Source organism: Cladophialophora psammophila (assembly GCF_000585535.1).
Source record: "Cladophialophora psammophila CBS 110553 chromosome Unknown aczJe-supercont1.9, whole genome shotgun sequence".
NCBI lineage: Eukaryota > Fungi > Ascomycota > Eurotiomycetes > Chaetothyriales > Herpotrichiellaceae > Cladophialophora > Cladophialophora psammophila.
In genome coordinates this window covers 1242047-1259687 of record NW_006912930.1, presented here as the reverse complement: position 1 = coordinate 1259687, position 17641 = coordinate 1242047, and the positions used below count along the sequence as shown (strand labels likewise).

Here is a 17641-nt window from a genome sequence, read left to right as displayed (position 1 = left end):
CACCACTACATCCTCTCCCAAGATAAGAAACACATCCGTCCTCGCAGACAGTGACCGAATCCGAAGTCTGGCTGCACGTTCCGCCCGAACAGGCGAGGCCAGTGTCGCACACGCTGCTGTCGGCGCAGCAGTCGTGCCCGTCGACGACACTGTAGCAGAGAATTTTGGAGTCAGTGAAGGTGGCAGCTCCGACGTTGTTGCAGGACTGCCAGTTTGGACCACTTTGGATGCGGCAGCATTCGGAAAAGTCGAGACCGGCGCCGTAGTCGATGTTGTTGCAGTGCCTTTGGAAGGCTTGCGTTGTCCAGTTCAGGTCTCGGCGGAAGACACCTTCCTATACATTGAGTGAGCAAAAGAGTTTGAAAGCTTGTTTCGGAAAAGGACCAGGTTCGAACCTTGTGCCATTCCCCGGAAGCGTGAATCAAAGTGAATTGTATGTAGAGTAGGAGATAGAGCAATAGGATGGCCAATTTATCCATGATCAAGAGATTGGACACCGAGACGACCCGCACTGTAGTTCCACTAAACATGAGAGGACGGGAGACTAGGGTGCAGGCCCTGAGCTGAGGTCAAAGTTAAGTTAAGAGATATCGAGCTTAAAAGGAGCTGAATTTCATCATTCCACTTCGTCCTGGTTCTGTGAGCGCTACTTGTAGACAAGCCTCCTGACACTCCTTCACATATGCGATGACAGGATGAGATTTCGTGGGCTTGCCACATTTTGCCCTCTCTCCAGGCTTCTCTGAGCTTCACAGGGTGGCAACAGATTGCAGAAGGGAGAAAACCTCGTATTTGGACAGCCGCATCTCCTTTAGGTCGTGCAAGTGTGGCATGAGCGTCTTTAAAAGGCATCAGCGTGGGCGCGGGCCGTGCCAATCGATCTGTTATTGGTCTGGCCAACCAAGACGGTATGCAGGCTGTCACCTGAGGAGATCCTGTATTCCATAATAGGGTAGACTGCCCTTGGCACGAACTTCAAAAATAGCAGTCGTGGACTCGACGAGAAGAGCGAGAATGGGAAAGAAAGGTCGGGAGTGAAATGTGAATTGATCCCCTGGGCGAGTGGATCTGCGGTTCAACTTGCTCGGATGACCCAACGCTGCGAGGCTTGCAAGTCAGTGTACAAGTCCTGGTGTATTTGTACATTGACAGAATGTTCGGGGGCAAACGAGACCATGTCTATATGCCTCATCGCTGGCCACTTCTTCAAAATCAGGTGCTGGGCATAACCCGGGATAAATAGAACCCGCCCCATTCCTCGCTTCATGGCACCTGCAGTCGTCGTGATTGTCGTTGCTGTTTCATTTCCACAGTTCATCCTCTCGTGCGTGATTTCTTCTGTGCTGCACTGATCCCCAGTCTCTGATAATTCCACCCAAGTTTCAAAGCAACAAAATCAACCGTCGGGTAAATGCAGCACCCATACCTCGTAGACCTCACACTATTCCCATCATGGACTTGAAATCAGAGCTGCGCCCACACTAGGCGGGAAATCATCATCAACGGGATTCTGCATCGCGGTCTTCAACCAACAATTGCCATTTCCGTTCTGCACCATCATTGCTAAGTTGGCGTTGTACATGACCCCGTGACATACCGTCTGGGCTTGTAGAACGTTCATATTCGCACAGGCTTCGACGCACACATCTAATGTGTAGGTGATGATGGAGACGATGTCGTTACCGGGGTAGTTTTTGTCGCAGGTCAGTTGGAACTGGGAGCCGGAGGCGGAGTAAACTGACGTTCCCGTTGTGCAGTTGAGAGAAGTGGTGTTGACGGTAGATGGGGGAAGAGGGGTATAGTCATTGACGAGGCCATTTATGGGCGAAGATGTGGCTGTGGAGCTGGTGGCGGTAGCCGTAATCCCCGTCGTTCTAGTTATCGTTGTTGTTGCTTGCGATTGCGCTCCGATCGGAGAGTCATTGTTGTTTGTTCTGATTCTTTGTCAGTTTTGAACCCATCTCGGCTTGGGGGACAACAGGGCTGAAGCATACGAGCAGGTTTTGTCTTTGCTTGCGGCGATCGCGCCAATCCCACCTCCAAACCCGGCGGCACATATCGCCAGAGTCACGGCAGCGACGAGAATCGTATATGCTAAGACTGAAAGTCCGCATGGTAAGCGTGATGGGGCGCGGGCCAGTGGCGGATTGTAAGGCGTCGGAGGGGAGGCTTGGTAGTCTGATCCTCCCAGCTGATCGCTAACAGCCCCAGGGTATGTGTATGCCTGCGAGTTTGTATATTTGTCTGCCTGGCCCTGGCGTACGATCACAGCTTGCTTCTCTTGCGAGGCATTGGCGACTTGTAATCCATCCATGGCGAATAATATATTGACAAAGGTGACGGAGAAGGGATGAACAACCCAGAGGCTACCGAGTACAAACTACGTAGTTAAAGTGGCAAGCGGCTGAAAGCTGGTCCGTGATTGCATCAGACAGGAGATCTTTGAAGCGCCCCCTGACGGCCATAAAGATTTGGGAAGAGCCCCGAAAAGTTAGAGGGCCGATGTGAGTCGCCTTGGGTGCCCACAAGGCCAAGTTACGAACAAAGGTAAAACCTACCGTCGAGAGCTGGACTTGTGTCCCAGGCAAAGCTATTGGACATCCGGTGAACAAACCACTCGGTACTTGGCGCCTCGATCGGTGCCTTGGGGGGCTCAACACGGAGTAGGATGCGGCTAAGTGCTATCATCGCCAAAAAGCGGTTTGATGTTTTGATGAAGGATGGAGGAGATTTTCGCTCACCAGGTGTTTCAAGGCTCTATCTTTTGTGTTGGTCGCGAACCTAAAAAGCGACCCTCATTCTCGTGCCATCCAAGGCGTCCAGCGGCAACTCCTAGCACGAGCTCTTGACCACTTGGGACCATGCGCCTGGGCGGATAAAGGAGTTTGGGAAGAAAGACAGACAATAGGCGCTGTTAATTAGCATGAGCGACTCTACTTTTCGAGCTGAAGATTTGGGATGTTTCTTTGTTGTACGGAATGGCGAGGCACAGGGTTCGATATCCATATCCCAGTGCTTAAGCGAAATTTGCACATCCCCCATCTTGTTCCGAATGGGACAGGGATCTTCTTGGGGGTGAAGTGTGTACGCCCAAGGCCGCCAGAACTATGTCATCGACAGGATATTCAACTCTATTCGTACGAGCCTCAGGGGTGGGCAAGTGGGCAAGGTGTGGGTGAACTGGTGGCTCAGAATGCAGTGTGGCTACGATGCATATTGGGTTGTTCACGTATAGACTATTAAAAGGGCAGTTTACAAGTTCGGTGCGACGAATGTTAATAACAACCATCACCTAAATGGTGCAAGACAGATGAGCATCTCTCCGCCGACGAAGGCACAGCTCTAATCTCACTCATATCCTAAGTATCAGGTAGACTAAAAATGCAGTGTTGGCAACAGGTGTTCGCTCCTCAGACTGGTCACATGGGTTAGTTGCCCAGCCCTGAGTTTTGCCGTCTTCATTACGGCTGGGTTGGAGTACTCGGTACGAGGTAGTCAGTGCATGGTATTCATCACCTTCAAGTTTCGCACCTGCCATATTTGATCTGGTCGTCTCTTGAGGCGGCTTAACACCATTCCAGCCATTCATCTTTTTTGGCTGGTTGTCCTCACCCTGCATCCGGATATTTCCCAATTTGCTGCACATGATAGGCAGTCAGAGGGGCTTTGGGAACTTTTAAACGGCGATGTTTAGTGTAGCCACTGCCAGTCCCCTTTTATATTCCTCATCAGCCAGAGTGACAGCGGCGAGTTTTGAACTCGTCTCCCTTCTCGAGGGACTTTGCGACCATGTTACGCACAAATGGATCGACTGCCTCTTCAGGAGCTTTGTGAGTTTACACAGGGCATCTTCAGTCTACTCCTTCTCTAAGAATGCTTCCTTTTCACGCGTCGTGCATTCAGGGGCTTGCACCCTGCGCGCCTTTCCCTTCTCCCATGTAGACAATTTTTAGGTGGGGCTTGAAATTGCGGGGGAAATTCTCTGCAATGGCGGGGCGCTTGGCTCCTATGAAGGATTCACACTCTGCTCTGACGCCACCAGCGCTTACCATAGACTTTCATTTCTGTATTATTTTGTCTCTCGTCCAAGACTCAAGTAATACGTCCCCTCCGCGACAAGTATGGCTGACTCCAAATTACATCGGGCGCCTCCTTTCCGGGCAGAGCACATGGGATCACTCCTTCGCCCTCAAAAACTCCTCGATGTCCGGGCCGCCATCCGAGACAAAAACATCTCCCCAGAGGAAGCAGGCCTTCCTGCGGTCGAAAAGGAGTCCGTTGGTCAGATCGTCAAGACGCAACTCTCGTTAGGCTTCAAAGCCGTCACGTCGGGAGAATACAACCGTACTCGCTTTTGGGGATTGTTTTGGGACGAATTGGAGGGCACTAAACGCCTGCAGGATGCGGAAGCGAGTATGTTTCGCCTGTATCATCCCGATGTGGTGTCTTTGATCGAAAAGGACCGAAAGGTCATGCCTGGGGACAGTGTGATTGCTGGTGCCAAGATCAAACATGCGGGCACACAGTCGAATCTCCACGAGCTACGCTTAGTCCAGGCCGTTGTTCCAAAGGAGGACTGGGGTAATATCAAGCTCACTATGATTACGCCCTCCGTAAGTCTTTTGAGCATGTACATGGAGTCGTCGCTTGGTCGAAAGGTTCTGGTGAACTGATGATCCCGTTCTTGAAGTGGTTCCACATGAGGTACAAACAAGGCCGAGCATATACGCCTGAAGCATACGCGAACGATGCCGAGTACTTTACGGATGTCGCCAGAGCGTATTCGAGAGAACTCGAGGTTCTCTACGAAGCCGGTCTGAGGAATGTGCAATTTGACGACCCGAATCTGGCATGTACGTGTCTTCCGTGTCTGTCGCGCTTATCCACATAGACGCTGATCATAGCCTCCATATAAAGATTTCTGCTCTAAACAATTCAGAGACGGCTGGGCTCAAGACCCCGACAATATTGGCTCTGTCGACGACCTTCTTGACGCCTACATCAACCTCTACAATGACTCGATATCCAAATGCCCTCCTGACATGCACACGGGTGTTCATTTGTGCCGAGGGAACTTCATCGGTGGGCGACATTTTGCAGAGGGAGCATACGACATCATCGCTAGCAAATTGTTTCAAAACCTCAATGTCAACACCTTCTACTTGGAATATGACACTGAACGTGCTGGCGGATTCGAACCCTTGCGGTACTTGCCGAAGAACAAGAACGTGATCATCGGCTGCATCAGTACGAAGTTGAGGCAATTAGAAGACAAAGAGGAAATGAAGCAGCGGATCTACAAGGCGGCAGACTTTGTCGCCGAGGGGTCGAATCAGTCAAGGGAAGAGGCACTCAAGAGAATTGGAGTGTCTCCGCAATGCGGGTTCAGCACCCATGAGAGCGGCTATCCGCTGAGCCAGGATGACCAAGAGAAGAAGCTGAAGTTGATCAGGCAGATTGCAGATGAGATTTGGGGCGAGCCCTGAGAAATTCTTGCCTTTGTGTGCGGGCGTGAAGGGTTCCTTTCCTTGACCAGCATTTGATACACATATTTTGGCGGCTGATGGGAGCATTTTGTTGTCACCAGAGCATTTCAACAATCTGGGTTAGACAAAAGGTCCAGCGGGTTCAACACGGATAAGGAAAAGAAAGGGATGAACATTAAGATTACGACGAATATGTCTGGATACGAGTGTCGGATATTTGATTTCAAGTGCTGGTACATGATCAACGAGGCTGACTGGTCCGTCCGGTTGACCCTACCGAGGGAGAGTTTGTTGGCCGCCTCGTCGCTCCGTCATTGCACCGAGAAAGCGGTGATTTTCCGCCTCGTCGGCTTCCAACGGTCCTAGGTCTTTTGTTGTTCACCAAAACCCCCATTTTTCTACTTGTCTGTCCGTCCCATCGCGACTTGTGATAAGCCACATGTCCGCCACCCCACAAACTCCAGGACTTCCCCAGTCAAGCCCAGTTTCATGGTAGCCAATGGTAAGTCCTGCTAGAGATTGTCTGCCAGGGACATGACTCTCTCTGCAGTCGCACAACGGAGAAAGCCCGGTCAAGACGCCGTCCGTTTCTAGCCCTCTGCAGCAGCTCTTTGTGTCTTTGTGGCGCCTCGCCAGCTGGAGGCTTTCCTCCAGTTGACTCTTGCTGCTTCATATTTAGGCGGGAAAAGACCCTTTTTTACACCTTCGGAGCGTGCCAATCGTCTCTTGGCCTCGCTTCTCGTTCAACCGAGTCTGATGGATGGGTTGTCTTTCCTCCACAACATTCGGCAAATGGGAGGGGAATGATAAACCATTCCGTCGGTGTAGATGCCGACGGCAAATGAACACTTCAGACATGGGGATGCTGATCATTTCTATTTTGTCGTGACCTTTTCTCTCGACCCTTCGCTCGCTACCGTCTGCGTGGTCTTCACTCTTGGTCTACTCATTCCCTTGGAATATCGCCATTCAGTTAATCGAAATCTTTCTCGTGGCTCAAGATGACGGGGACACTGTGGTATACGCTTGGGATTTCGGCCTTTGCTGCCATTGGCACGTTTGTGTTTGTACGTTTCCCTTCCTGCCCCGCTTGTGATCGATCAAGGCTGACTGGAAGCGTAAATAGGGATTCGATACTGGCATTGCTACAACGAGTGAGTCTACTTGATGCGGTATTGCAATGAGATACTGATGCAAGGCTATAGCAATTGCACACCAAAGCTGGATCGACTACATGAGTGAGCCATCAAAGGGTTTGACCGGTGCCGTATGTTGCGCTTCCAAAGGCCTTCCTGCGTTCTCCAATCTCCTAAATCATAACAGGTTGTTTCTGTATATATCGCTGGCGAGGCAGGTGGAGCTTTATTCCAAACACTCATCGGCGACGCACTCGGTCGAATTCGCTTCTTGCAGTTGATGTGCGTGATTGTTACCATCGGCGTTGTTATTCAGACTGCTTCTATCAACATTGGCATGTTCCTTGCAGGCCGCGCGCTCGCGGGGTTTGCGGTGGGGTAAGTATCTTCAAGCATCTGCGACTATATCTCAAAACCTGATCAGTTCTGAAGTGGGATGGTCGCAACCGTACCTATCTATCTCTCTGAAATCGCCGCCCCGGACGTCCGTGGCCTTATCGGTGGCATCTCAGGCTGCGGAATATCCTTGGGCACCATGGCCTCGAACTGGGTCGGATTCGCCTGCAGCTACGCACCATACGGTGCCGTCCAGTGGCGCCTTCCTCTCGGAATTCAGATACCGTTCGGCATTTTACTATTCATAGGCCTAGCGACATTTATGCCGAATTCTCCTCGTCAACTGATCCGGAGCGGTAAGATAGACGAAGCACGCCGCGAGTTTATGAGGATTAGGAAAGACCTTGCGAGCCATGAAGTACATGAGGAGTTTGTGCTCATGAGGCGGCAGATCGAGTTTGAACAGCAGAGAGAGATTAAAAGTCTGCGGGAGGTGTTCCGCTTGTTCAGGCACAGAGCACTTGCGTATGTATTTATTTCTCTTCTCTGGGTCCCGCGGAAACCCAGCGTGAATGAGGCTGATCAGCTTGATGCAGTTCTATTGCCGTACAAACCATGACAAGTCTCACAGGGGTCAATGTCATTCAGGTATTTCTTCCCCTTACCCTCAGCACACCAAAAGTGTGAGACATCTTCAAGCTAACTCTCTTACCCACATATAGTACTACCAAAGTAAGATCACGCCTGCTTTCTGCTTCCCGTCCCGCTTCTCTTTGTCCGAGAAGAGTTGAAGATTGTCACGACAACGTAGTCAGCTCACACTCCAACTTCTCACCAGCAATCCTGTTCAAGTCCCTCGGAATTAACAGCCACATGATCCTGGCCCTGGCCTCCATATATGGCACTCTCGCGTTCACTTCGAATGTGATTACTACGAGATACGTTCTTGATCAATGGGGTCGTCGAAAGTAAGGTCCACAACCTGCCCTGCCCTGCCTGCCACTTATCCAAGCATTCATGTCTTTCTCTAGGCCTTCCTATTATCCCTTTGCTCTTTTACCTGCTCTTATTCATGATTCTTAACTCATGATCCTTTCCAAATTCTCCTTGCCTTTCCCATTTCTCCAATTTCCTCTACTAAGATTTTCTTCACACAGGATGATCCTCGCCGGCCTCTCCGGGATCATAGTGATCGAGATATACGCCGCCGTCATGCAGCGCGAGTTCCAAAACACAAACAACAAAGTCGGCAAGGGTTTCGCTGTGCTGGGAATCTATTTGTTTGTTGTGACCTATTGTGAGTCCCTTCGGGGCCCCTCATCCCCCAAACTCCTTTTCCACCTCCCTCTCCCTATCTTCCACTTCTTGCAACTTCGTCCTCTTGCTAACGTTTATAACACTCCCAGACGGACTTCTCAATTCAACGACATGGTTGTGTCAGTGGTAGCTTACCCTTATCTATCTGAATGTAAACTGACCAGAAAAGACGGTTCAGAGGTACTCCCCATCAATTTGCGGTCCAAAGTCATGGGATTAGCAGCCGCATCGCATTTCATCGTCAATGTCGGGAGTAAGTCATGCTTTCACTTTCTCCTCAGAAGCAGTGAGAGATGGGGTCAGGAGGGATAGGTCGCCTGGAGTCGGAAGCTCGACACATTCCGCAGCCGCCGTGGATCCCGATCAGTTGATATGGAAATGGAATGATTTGGATGCACGAGCTGACCGCGTTATCTTCATATTTGTACAGTTACTGAGGCCGGGCCATCGGCGTTCGCCAATATCAAAGAGGTGAGTGATCAATCGATTCTGTCAGGACACAGGGGATCGGTTCTCTGGTCTTCTCCACCCCTTTTGTTTTGGACACGGAACTGATTTTCTGCTTTCACCGGGTCTAGAACTATTACTACGTCTTCGTCGGATGCTCGTGTTTCTTCCTCATGGTGGCATATTTCTACTTCCCGTAAGTCTTCAAAGAATTCACACTCTCTGCTCACAGGACAATCCAAGCGCCCAGCTCGGCCTCCAGTCCTCAATCCGCCAGGTTCCTTTGCTGACCATGCTCCGACATCTCCAGAGAAACAAAGAAGAAGACTCTCGAAGAGATTGCTGCCGCCTTTGGTGACAAGGTCGTCTTACTGACCGAGAATGATCTTGCGGTCGAGACTGCAGTCATGGAAGACAAGGTTGGTGCTGTGCAAGTGGAGAGCACCACTACAGCACAGTCCAAGGTGTGAAGGAGCTTTGGCAGCTCCCAGAGAGAAGAACCTGCCGTTGAATTTAGGGGAGGTTTTAATAACCCTGAAAGGAGGGAGTTTTCAGGGATGTGATCGAGCTTTGGTCACGTATAGGAGCTCAGCACTGAAGTGGAAGAGGCACGGAGGATGTTTCGAAATTGCAAACTATGAAGCCAGCAAACTAAGAAGAATCTTTATAGCTCAGTGGGCAAGTCACTGACCTCCTTTTCCACTCCCATGATTGATTCAAGCCAACGCTGGCAGAAGTGGCAGCAGAATTCCTCCAGCCAGCCTTGCGCCAGCCTTGTTACATCTACCTTCCCGATTTGGCTAGTCAACGAGCCCTCCCATCCCACTCAAGCCCCACCTATCAACCCCACCCCCACTTTCAAAACTTATGCTCTCTTGTCTTTCTCTACTGGAACGAGTATATCTGTGCGGTTTCTATGTGTGCAGGAGCACTTCCTAACGCAGAAGACGCCACCTTCTGATCCGTGATCGATCGTCGTCGTCCTGCTGCCTATCCTTGGCACTTGCGATCGTGGAGAATGGAACAGCAATTCTGCAAACGGAACAGTTTGCGCATGTCTGGCCAGGCGGTGCACCCAGCCAGGCAGAATGTCGGAGATAATGGTGGCAGCAACAGATAACTTATCCATTGACGCGAAAAGGGGGGAAAAAATGTACCAAGCTGTCAAGGTAGCCAGATTTTACTCACATTTTCTTCCTCTTCGTTGTCTTTGGTCGTCGCTGAGTTCTTCTTCCAATTCCTTGCCCTCATCACCACCATTTCTCGGTCAGAGTGACAGTGATCGGTCCCTTCGAAGGCGTTCGTGACCTCTTCCTTGGCCTTCTTGGCCCACCAGCCTTTGCTGGTTTGAGGGTAGCTTTTCCCTTGAAGACTTTGCATTACCATCTAGCCGGCACATGTGCCCAGTTGCTCACAACCAGTGGTTACGAACACGTTAAATTGGGCATCCGCCCTCTGTGTGGCATTTCGCCACATTAGAGTCTTGGCCGTATAGGCTTCGATTGCAGCCATCCGGTCTTCCTCTCGCTTGGCAAAGCCAGTGAGCATGGGGGCGAGGGAGGGAGGTCCGCGCCGTAGGGGTCTTCCTCGCTTCGGTGGTGTCAGTGTCCCAAGCTGCTTGAGATTGCGTTGCTGGAGATCTTTACCTAACAACACTGGCAAGAACCTCCACTATTGCTATTGCGATCTAGTCGACGCCGTACAAACGAGGAACGATATCACGCTTACCCATCAGAGTTTGGTTGTTCACTATGCTCCATGCAATGACATTGCCAATGCTAGAATCAACCTTTGGTTGACTTAATTCTCCCCGAGAAATGGTACAATTCTGGAGTGACTTTGCTGTTTGCTAGGCTTCTAGCACTCAGCTCCCAAGCCGACAGGAATGATTGATTGAGCTGCTGACCCAGGAGCTGTGATCGAGGGTAGTTTAAAGATTTTTAAGATGGTGCCTGCGAGACATACACTATCTTAACCTGCCAGTACACTCACTAAACTACGCTGTCACCACATTGTCACTAGCTGAGTAAAATTAAGAGGGTTTCAAGCTGCTGAACATGTAAATGCTTCCAGCGCTGGAATGGCGGCTGTGTGAATTCGCTGTTTTCACATTTGGTTGTTATTTTCCGCGTGCTCCTCCCGTTTCGCTGTTCAGCAATCTGTAGAGGCTGCGGTAGCGTTGCTAGATATACTACCTCCAAAACCGCCTCTGGCCAAGGCAGCTCGCCGCTTTCTCAAAAATGTTACAGAAAGGAGGGGCAAGAACTATAGGATTACAAAGTTCACAGCAAGTATGATCAATCTGAGGGCGATTTCCTCCACTTGGCTGTCGGGAAAGCTGTCGGGGAAACATTTCCCAATCCATCTCTTTGTCATTTGGAGTTCTCATGTTTGACCAGCATGACGGACAAAAAAGTCCCATTCCGAATCCTCTCTCTCCTTGGATACGTAGTAAGTTTAAGTTCTCACGTTCTTCGGTGAATGGCATTGCTTCAGAAATGGCAGTGAATTCATGTCTTATCCTGATGTGATTTGCTGTTTATTCCTGTCCAAGGATGGTAGCACCAGTCACCGTTGTCGTCAGCAATATTGCAACAACTACGAGTGAGAGGGAGGAGCCCATTCTCTTCCCTTTAGGCAAATCGGATTAAGAAGAGGGCAATGAGGAGAGGATGTCAACAGTGGAGCCCAGAGTAGACAGTCTAAAAAATGGCCAGTCTATACCAATGAGCAATGGCCTAGCACTCAATATGGTGACCAAAACTGAATGTGATGTTGGAGAGGCTTCATCGTACGAGAATTTTTTACATCCACGTCGTGAAAACTGACAAGGCCGCCATCCCTTTTCATCCCTCCCATCCGCCGCCCTTTGTCACACCCCTTCACCCACATCTCCACTCCTCCGCCACAGATCCCTGACCCGTTGAAAGGGTACAATCCATCTCACCATCATCCTCCGAAAGCGAATCGCAAGACGCAATGAGAGCCCACCCATCGCCTCCTGCGTGCTGCTGCAGCTGAAACAGGACCTCGCCGCAGTGCTCCAGTCGATACGTGGACACGTCGCCTCCAGAACTGGCGAGATTGAATTCGACGTCGCATTCAGACGAACCGAGCGTGGAAATAATGACAGGATTGCAAGGCTGGGAGCCGGTAAGCCAGGCGTAGTTGTTCATTTGGTCATGGCCGAGAGAGATTGTGGCGACGGCTGCGGGAATGTGGTGCGTAATGCTCACGAGAGCCACGGTGATGGAAATGCGGAGCCCCATGGCTGCAAGTAGCTGGGAATCTACTAGGTGGACGGTTCGTTGAGTGGATGTTATGGCAGTGATTCTGGGTGGGCTGGAATAGTTCCTAGGTAGTAGGTACAAGTCTATGATCCCCAGCCGTTATATAGACATCACATTCCCTTGGGCAGGTTTCTTCGCACATTACTTTCTACAGAATTCGGTCACATGGTGTCGTTTGCAGCTCGCCAGGTCAGCTTACAATGATCGCGGTATCTCGATTGACTGGCAAGGCCTGAAATCAGCAACTACAAGACTCGAGGAGCCTGAAGATGCCTAACGACATCTTAAATCGGAGTCGAAGGGCTAGTTCCCCACAAATCGGGACCTTCACTCTCAGGATTTTCATGATCGCGACTCGCAAGGCTCGAGATATGCATAATCATTGTTCAAGGATCATGGTCAGTGACCTCTGCTGACAGATGAAAAGCATCGCCCGTATGGACAGCCATGTTTCCGCTTCAGGAACTGCAGGGATGATGCTCGCCACAAGCGACTAAACCACTGGACATGGGATTAAATGTGAACGGGGACAGTCTTCGCTAGTAAGACTCACGGCCAAATAATCAATTATAACGTCTAGAAGATGGTCCGAAGTCATAAAGAAATCTACTAAGGTCAGCCTTGAGGAGCCACGATGCCATCTTGGCAGCAAAAATATTATCAAACCTGCACCACGGCTCGACGCACCGCTTCTATAGCCATTTACCTCACCTCCCACCACGCTCTCACATTGCTCCCACCTTCACTCTCTTTACCAACGAGTTTTTGGAGTCTACGAAGAAACCCCGATAGGCATCCTTCATAACCCGAGCGAAACACTGTCATCGGTAGTGGGAGTCTCTTTTGGTCCGCCGGCATGCAAAAAATACTAGGGATGGTATGGGATGCAGATAGGAACCAGTGTCAGCCTCACTAGCCCAAGGAATTGGGCGCAACTTACCGGCGTTTACAGGCACTTGCCGGCCTATACCCAAGCGCAACTTGTTCGCTCGCCACGCTCAAGATCCGAGGTGCCTACGGCGTTGGAAATCCTCGGGCATCCCGCTCGTAACTCCTGTCCCCACAATACTCTGTCGGCAGGAAAATGGAGCAGTCAGCCAAGTTGAGTTCCTCGTACCTCGTATACTGCACACCTCTCACACCTGAATGCCCTTCCAGGTGTGTCCGTGCCGTCATCTGGGTAGGGTATGCTCACCCGCATGATTCTCCCACAACGCGAGCTCGAGCCATGGAGAAGGGAGCACATCTGCAACTGGGCTATCGAGATTTTGAGGGGAAAGCTGCCATCGCCCTCTGTCCATCCTAACCTTGCTGCATGGGTCCAGTCTGGACCTGAACCATCTACCTTCTTTGTCAACTCAGCCATCTCCTACACTTAACTACTCTGATGCTGCTAGTTGACACCCAGTCCTTCTGTGTCTTCGATGGTGCACTGAGGGCATCACGTCTGAACAAAGCACATCGGCCTTGAGTCCACCGCTCGCAGGCGACCAAGCAACCGGCTCGCCTCAGCCGGTTCTCTCTCGACGAGCTTGCACGGAATGTCGACGGAAGAAAGCCAAATGCGACATGAAGCGACCGTTCTGCTCGTTGTGTCTGCGCGTTGGGGAATCATGCGTCTATCCGGTTCGCAGGGCGCACCGCCGCAAACCCAGGGATGCCAGCACGTCTACCTCCCAGTCCCAGGAGGTGCCAGGCTTAACCACTATCACCATCGGCCCGGGCAGCCTCGATGCACTCCCACCTTCAACCAACTATTGCACACAATACGCAACGGGTTCCGGAATGTCTCAGTCGCTCCCGTCAGTGTCGATACCGGATGGAAATCTACATTTCCCAGAGTTGGTCAGCGGTCAGTATCCCGGGTTTAGCCCTCCGAACTTCGACGGACCCAAATTGGCTTCTGAGCTTCCCCCCTTGCCGCTATTTGATCCCGATTCCCTGGGACAATTCACCTCCACAGATTATGATGGCCTGTGGGACAATGACCCCAAGCATGCTGAAGCATGTCATGCCGGTCCGACATTGCCAAACGCCAATCTTATCTGCCTCGCATCTCCTCGCAACTTGACCCGCTTGAGATTCGACGTCCAAGTCAGTGCATCCGTCGCGCTGGATTTGATCGATGGATTTTTTGAACATGTCCACATTCATCAACCCCTTGGCCTTGACTCCCTTTTTGCTGGATTTGCGCCACGCGAACGTTCTGCTTCCGATGGCGGACGAAGACTGGTTGGAGGCCAAGCACTGCGCATCCACGTACCTCGACGCGAAATGTGAAGCAACATGGAGAAACCTGTCCAACCTGCCTAAGCAAAGCACATGGGCTTGGTTTCTGGCTGCAACGACCATCTTGCGACAGGCCGTGGATGCTCCTTCTTCTCCCGTCACGGTCGACGAGTTGGGAAACATTCAATTTGGTGCAGATTGTCTGGCCATGGTGTTGCCCGAAGTCTTCGAACTGGACAGTGCCTCGTCATCTTTTCCATTCCCTTTGTCGCTTTTGGTTTCGCGGGTCCCGGGTGCCTGCATCTCTTGGGACCGACCAATGAGAGCCGCTCACATGAACGAGACTTGGACATTGTGCGGCTTGCCTTGAGGCGGCTGGCTCGCTACTGGGCTATCGCGGAGACTGCGCTTGTTGGGTATCGCCTCTGGGGGGAGGATCCAATGGCACGAAGGGCCTACGACTGATCACATGACAAGCAGATACACTACCGATGGTGACAGGCGACTCGAGCAGTGCACCAGTGCGCGAACATACAAATCACGGGAACTGGCCTCCTGTTCTCTATTTCAGTGACTAGATTTCTTTGCGGTGGGCCACGGCAAACCCCGAGTCTTAAGTACTTGACTCGCCACGATGGACGTGTTCATTGGGTTCTTGCACTGCTCTTTGAGGCACAGCAATAGTACCACGATGGAGTTCCTGAAAACCCCACCGTCCTTCTCCTGGCGGTGGCTCCAGGCAGGCGATCACTGGGACTTATCTTTTGGTGGAATGGTCTATGTGACTGACACAATGTACGGGGGTGGCGCCGGAACAACGTCAGGGGCCATGAAGTCGTGGATTCGCGCTATGGTCCTTTATCCCGAGTGGCTTCAAAGACTCCAGGCAGAGTTGGACGAGGTCGTTGGGACGGACAGAGTGCCCGAGTTTACAGACCTTCCTCGTTTACCCACCGTTCGGGCTGCCATCAAGGAGACGTTGTGATGGAGTCCCGTCATTCCCGGCAGTAAGTAAAGAACCAGTTCTCGAACAGCTGATTCCCGCACCTCCCGCGGAAGGTCACTCACTCACTCACTTGATTACAGATATGCCCCATCGCCTGTCTCAAGACGACTATTATAACGGATACTATCTGCCCAAGGGAGCCTTAATCCATGGGAACCAGTGGGCCATCAACGGGGACCAGTCGCCGTCTACGAGTGATGTAGGGGAGCCTGGTGAGACCTTGTAGAGCACATTTAATTTGCCTGGCTGTGACTGAAGCGCCGCTCGTGCCCGACAAAATCCTGAGTGACAGACCCGTCCCCTTGACGACAACCCATACCGCTATGTCGCTGAGCCGTCACCGTCGCCGCTCGAGCGTCGATTCGTAGTCGGTGCGTTCGTCGCGCAGTCGTACCAGGAGCTTGAGAAAGTGGTGAAGTTGTTGCCCGGTGCAAGTCCTGTGCGCAAGGCCGAGGGCCCCCGTGGTGGATTCGTGGTGGAAGTGCACGATCCGAATGGACACTCGATCAGGCTTGTCCATGGGCAACAAGAGTATCCAGAGGGTGGACATCTCCCCAAAAGCCAATACAACACAAGCCAAGACAAAGAACGACTGGGCAAGTTTCATCGATTCAAGCATGGCCCGAGCAAGGTCCATGAACTGGGTCATTTTGGGTTCATGGTTCCCTCGTCCAAGTTCCTCTCGACCCGGATCTGGTACCTCAACACCTTCAACTTGCTGATCACAGACTCGGTCTTTGACGGCGGGACGGATCGTGTCAGCGCCCTCGTCTGCTTGTTGAAAGAAATCAATAAAGTGCTGCCTCGTACGTCTTCGCAGAGCACCATAGTCGTAGAGTGGCGAGGCAGCTGGAAAGACTCACTGACACAATATCCGAGCACATATGACCGTGGGAAGTCGGTGCGAAGAAAGAGAATGGCCCTATAGGGAGCAGGCCGTTCCCGGGACACCGATCAGCATGTTGTCTGGAGAAGCTCAATCTGATAAAGCCGTGAACGGTGTTTTGCATCCTCCACGGATCCTCCTATATAGTAATCTCGGCTTTAAGCGGCCAGTCGCTCGCTTCCACCTTGAACGAGACCTACATATCTAACGTCAAGTATATGCCGGTGTCAACTCCATCACCCGGAATTCGAACCACTCACATAATCCTTCCGCCTCCCACCATCTGAGCTCTCTCGATCCCATGGTAGTGACGAAATTCCTCCGATTTACCGACAAGAAGGGCCCAGGAGCGTTACGGCGAAGTTCCAGGAAACCTGCCTTCGAGCAAATGGGTTGGATCTCAGGTTTCAGTCTTGTCCGGAGATCCATACACAAGTTTAACAGTAACAGACACGAAGGCTCATGTCGACAAGGTAAGTACTGTGCGGAAGAAGGCGCCCCCTTTATCCTGTGTGTCGTCGCTTTTCAGCTAACGAGCCCACTCCAGCCAAGGTGCTGTGCCCTATTCCCACCACTCCGTTGGTCCTCTGTATCGGGCTCAACTACCACAGTCAGTCGACGGAGGTAAAGGCGCTTGGGCTCTCTTTCACGATTTGTTTCCCCACCCGGCCCAGGACACCCATGGGGCCCTGCATCGCGACCAAGACAGCCATCCCAGACCCCCAGAATATATCTATCATCACCAGAGTGAATGGGGCGGGGGAGGGACATTTTATGAATCCAAAAGGGTATATCGCTGACGGGGACGTTGTTAAGGTCGACTTGGAAGGCATCGGTGCAATTGCCAACACGTTCAAATTTTAGACAGACATTTATACCTACAAAGCAACAGAAAAAGCCATGTCTTCTGGACAGTCATTGAAGAGCCCTTGACATCCGTCAAGGCGATATGCTTGAGATGCCAGGGGTCGTTCTATATCACACAGGTTGAATAGAGGCAATGCCCACAGTTATTGGTGATATGGACACAAGTGCCGTAGTAATTACTCCGTCACTGCTCCCGAGGACGCTCGCACTTTTCTCCGCTTATCTCTGCCGAGGATTCCGCAACATGGTAAATTCGTAGACGCTCGGTGCCTTTTGATTAAGGCACTGAGACAAGCTGGCTCGCACCAGAGGGCATCTTGTACGGTGGGCCGTGGTACCACAGTACGCATTCTTCTAAAGCGGCAGCGACTGCGGTGATATCGTTAAATATAACGAACGTTCCGGGGCCCGCGCCGAGACGCCAGGTCTTTATCGCTCACCCGGCTCGCCCTGCCTCTTAGGAGCCCGGGGTGACCACCACAGGGCGGCATCACGGTGTGGGATGCGCCCACAATTTCTCAACCCTTGGCAGCGAAAGAGTGAAGAGCTGTGGCAATGGAAGAGCTCAAGCAGTCATCACCACAAGACATTAATTGATGTAATGCTAAAACACCCAGAAACGAACTTTTGCAGTCTATTGA

The 17641-nt window shown here is 51.6% G+C and overlaps 6 protein-coding genes across 6 annotated transcripts; 5 read left to right on the top strand and 1 right to left on the bottom strand.

The window, feature by feature from the left end:
* Positions 1-1450: 1450 nt before the first annotated feature.
* A1O5_06635 (uncharacterized protein) lies at positions 1451-2314 on the bottom strand (the record flags this gene model as incomplete). Its single annotated transcript, XM_007747227.1, has 2 exons — positions 1451-1934; positions 1995-2314. 2 exons carry the CDS (start codon positions 2312-2314, stop codon positions 1451-1453), a joined length of 804 nt encoding a protein of 267 aa, XP_007745417.1.
* Positions 2315-4121: 1807 nt separating this feature from the next.
* Positions 4122-5486, top strand: A1O5_06634 (uncharacterized protein; the record flags this gene model as incomplete). Its single annotated transcript, XM_007747226.1, has 3 exons — positions 4122-4613; positions 4691-4853; positions 4918-5486. 3 exons carry the CDS (start codon positions 4122-4124, stop codon positions 5484-5486), a joined length of 1224 nt encoding a protein of 407 aa, XP_007745416.1.
* A 1001-nt stretch (positions 5487-6487) lies between these two features.
* On the top strand, positions 6488-9192 carry A1O5_06633 (uncharacterized protein; the record flags this gene model as incomplete). Its single annotated transcript, XM_007747225.1, has 14 exons — positions 6488-6553; positions 6613-6640; positions 6692-6753; positions 6810-7000; positions 7055-7483; positions 7555-7606; positions 7681-7690; positions 7797-7926; positions 8116-8255; positions 8365-8394; positions 8445-8528; positions 8706-8746; positions 8854-8918; positions 9033-9192. The coding sequence occupies 14 exons, from the start codon at positions 6488-6490 to the stop codon at positions 9190-9192; spliced, it is 1488 nt and encodes a 495-aa protein (XP_007745415.1).
* A 4048-nt stretch (positions 9193-13240) lies between these two features.
* On the top strand, positions 13241-14292 carry A1O5_06632 (uncharacterized protein; the record flags this gene model as incomplete). The annotated part of the gene is made up of 2 exons (XM_007747224.1): positions 13241-13307; positions 13421-14292. The coding sequence occupies 2 exons, from the start codon at positions 13241-13243 to the stop codon at positions 14290-14292; spliced, it is 939 nt and encodes a 312-aa protein (XP_007745414.1).
* A 742-nt stretch (positions 14293-15034) lies between these two features.
* Positions 15035-15226, top strand: A1O5_06631 (uncharacterized protein; the record flags this gene model as incomplete). Its single annotated transcript, XM_007747223.1, has 1 exon — positions 15035-15226. The coding sequence occupies one exon, from the start codon at positions 15035-15037 to the stop codon at positions 15224-15226; it is 192 nt and encodes a 63-aa protein (XP_007745413.1).
* A 103-nt stretch (positions 15227-15329) lies between these two features.
* Positions 15330-16175, top strand: A1O5_06630 (uncharacterized protein; the record flags this gene model as incomplete). Its single annotated transcript, XM_007747222.1, has 2 exons — positions 15330-15446; positions 15540-16175. The coding sequence occupies 2 exons, from the start codon at positions 15330-15332 to the stop codon at positions 16173-16175; spliced, it is 753 nt and encodes a 250-aa protein (XP_007745412.1).
* Between the last annotated feature and the right edge of the window lie 1466 nt (positions 16176-17641).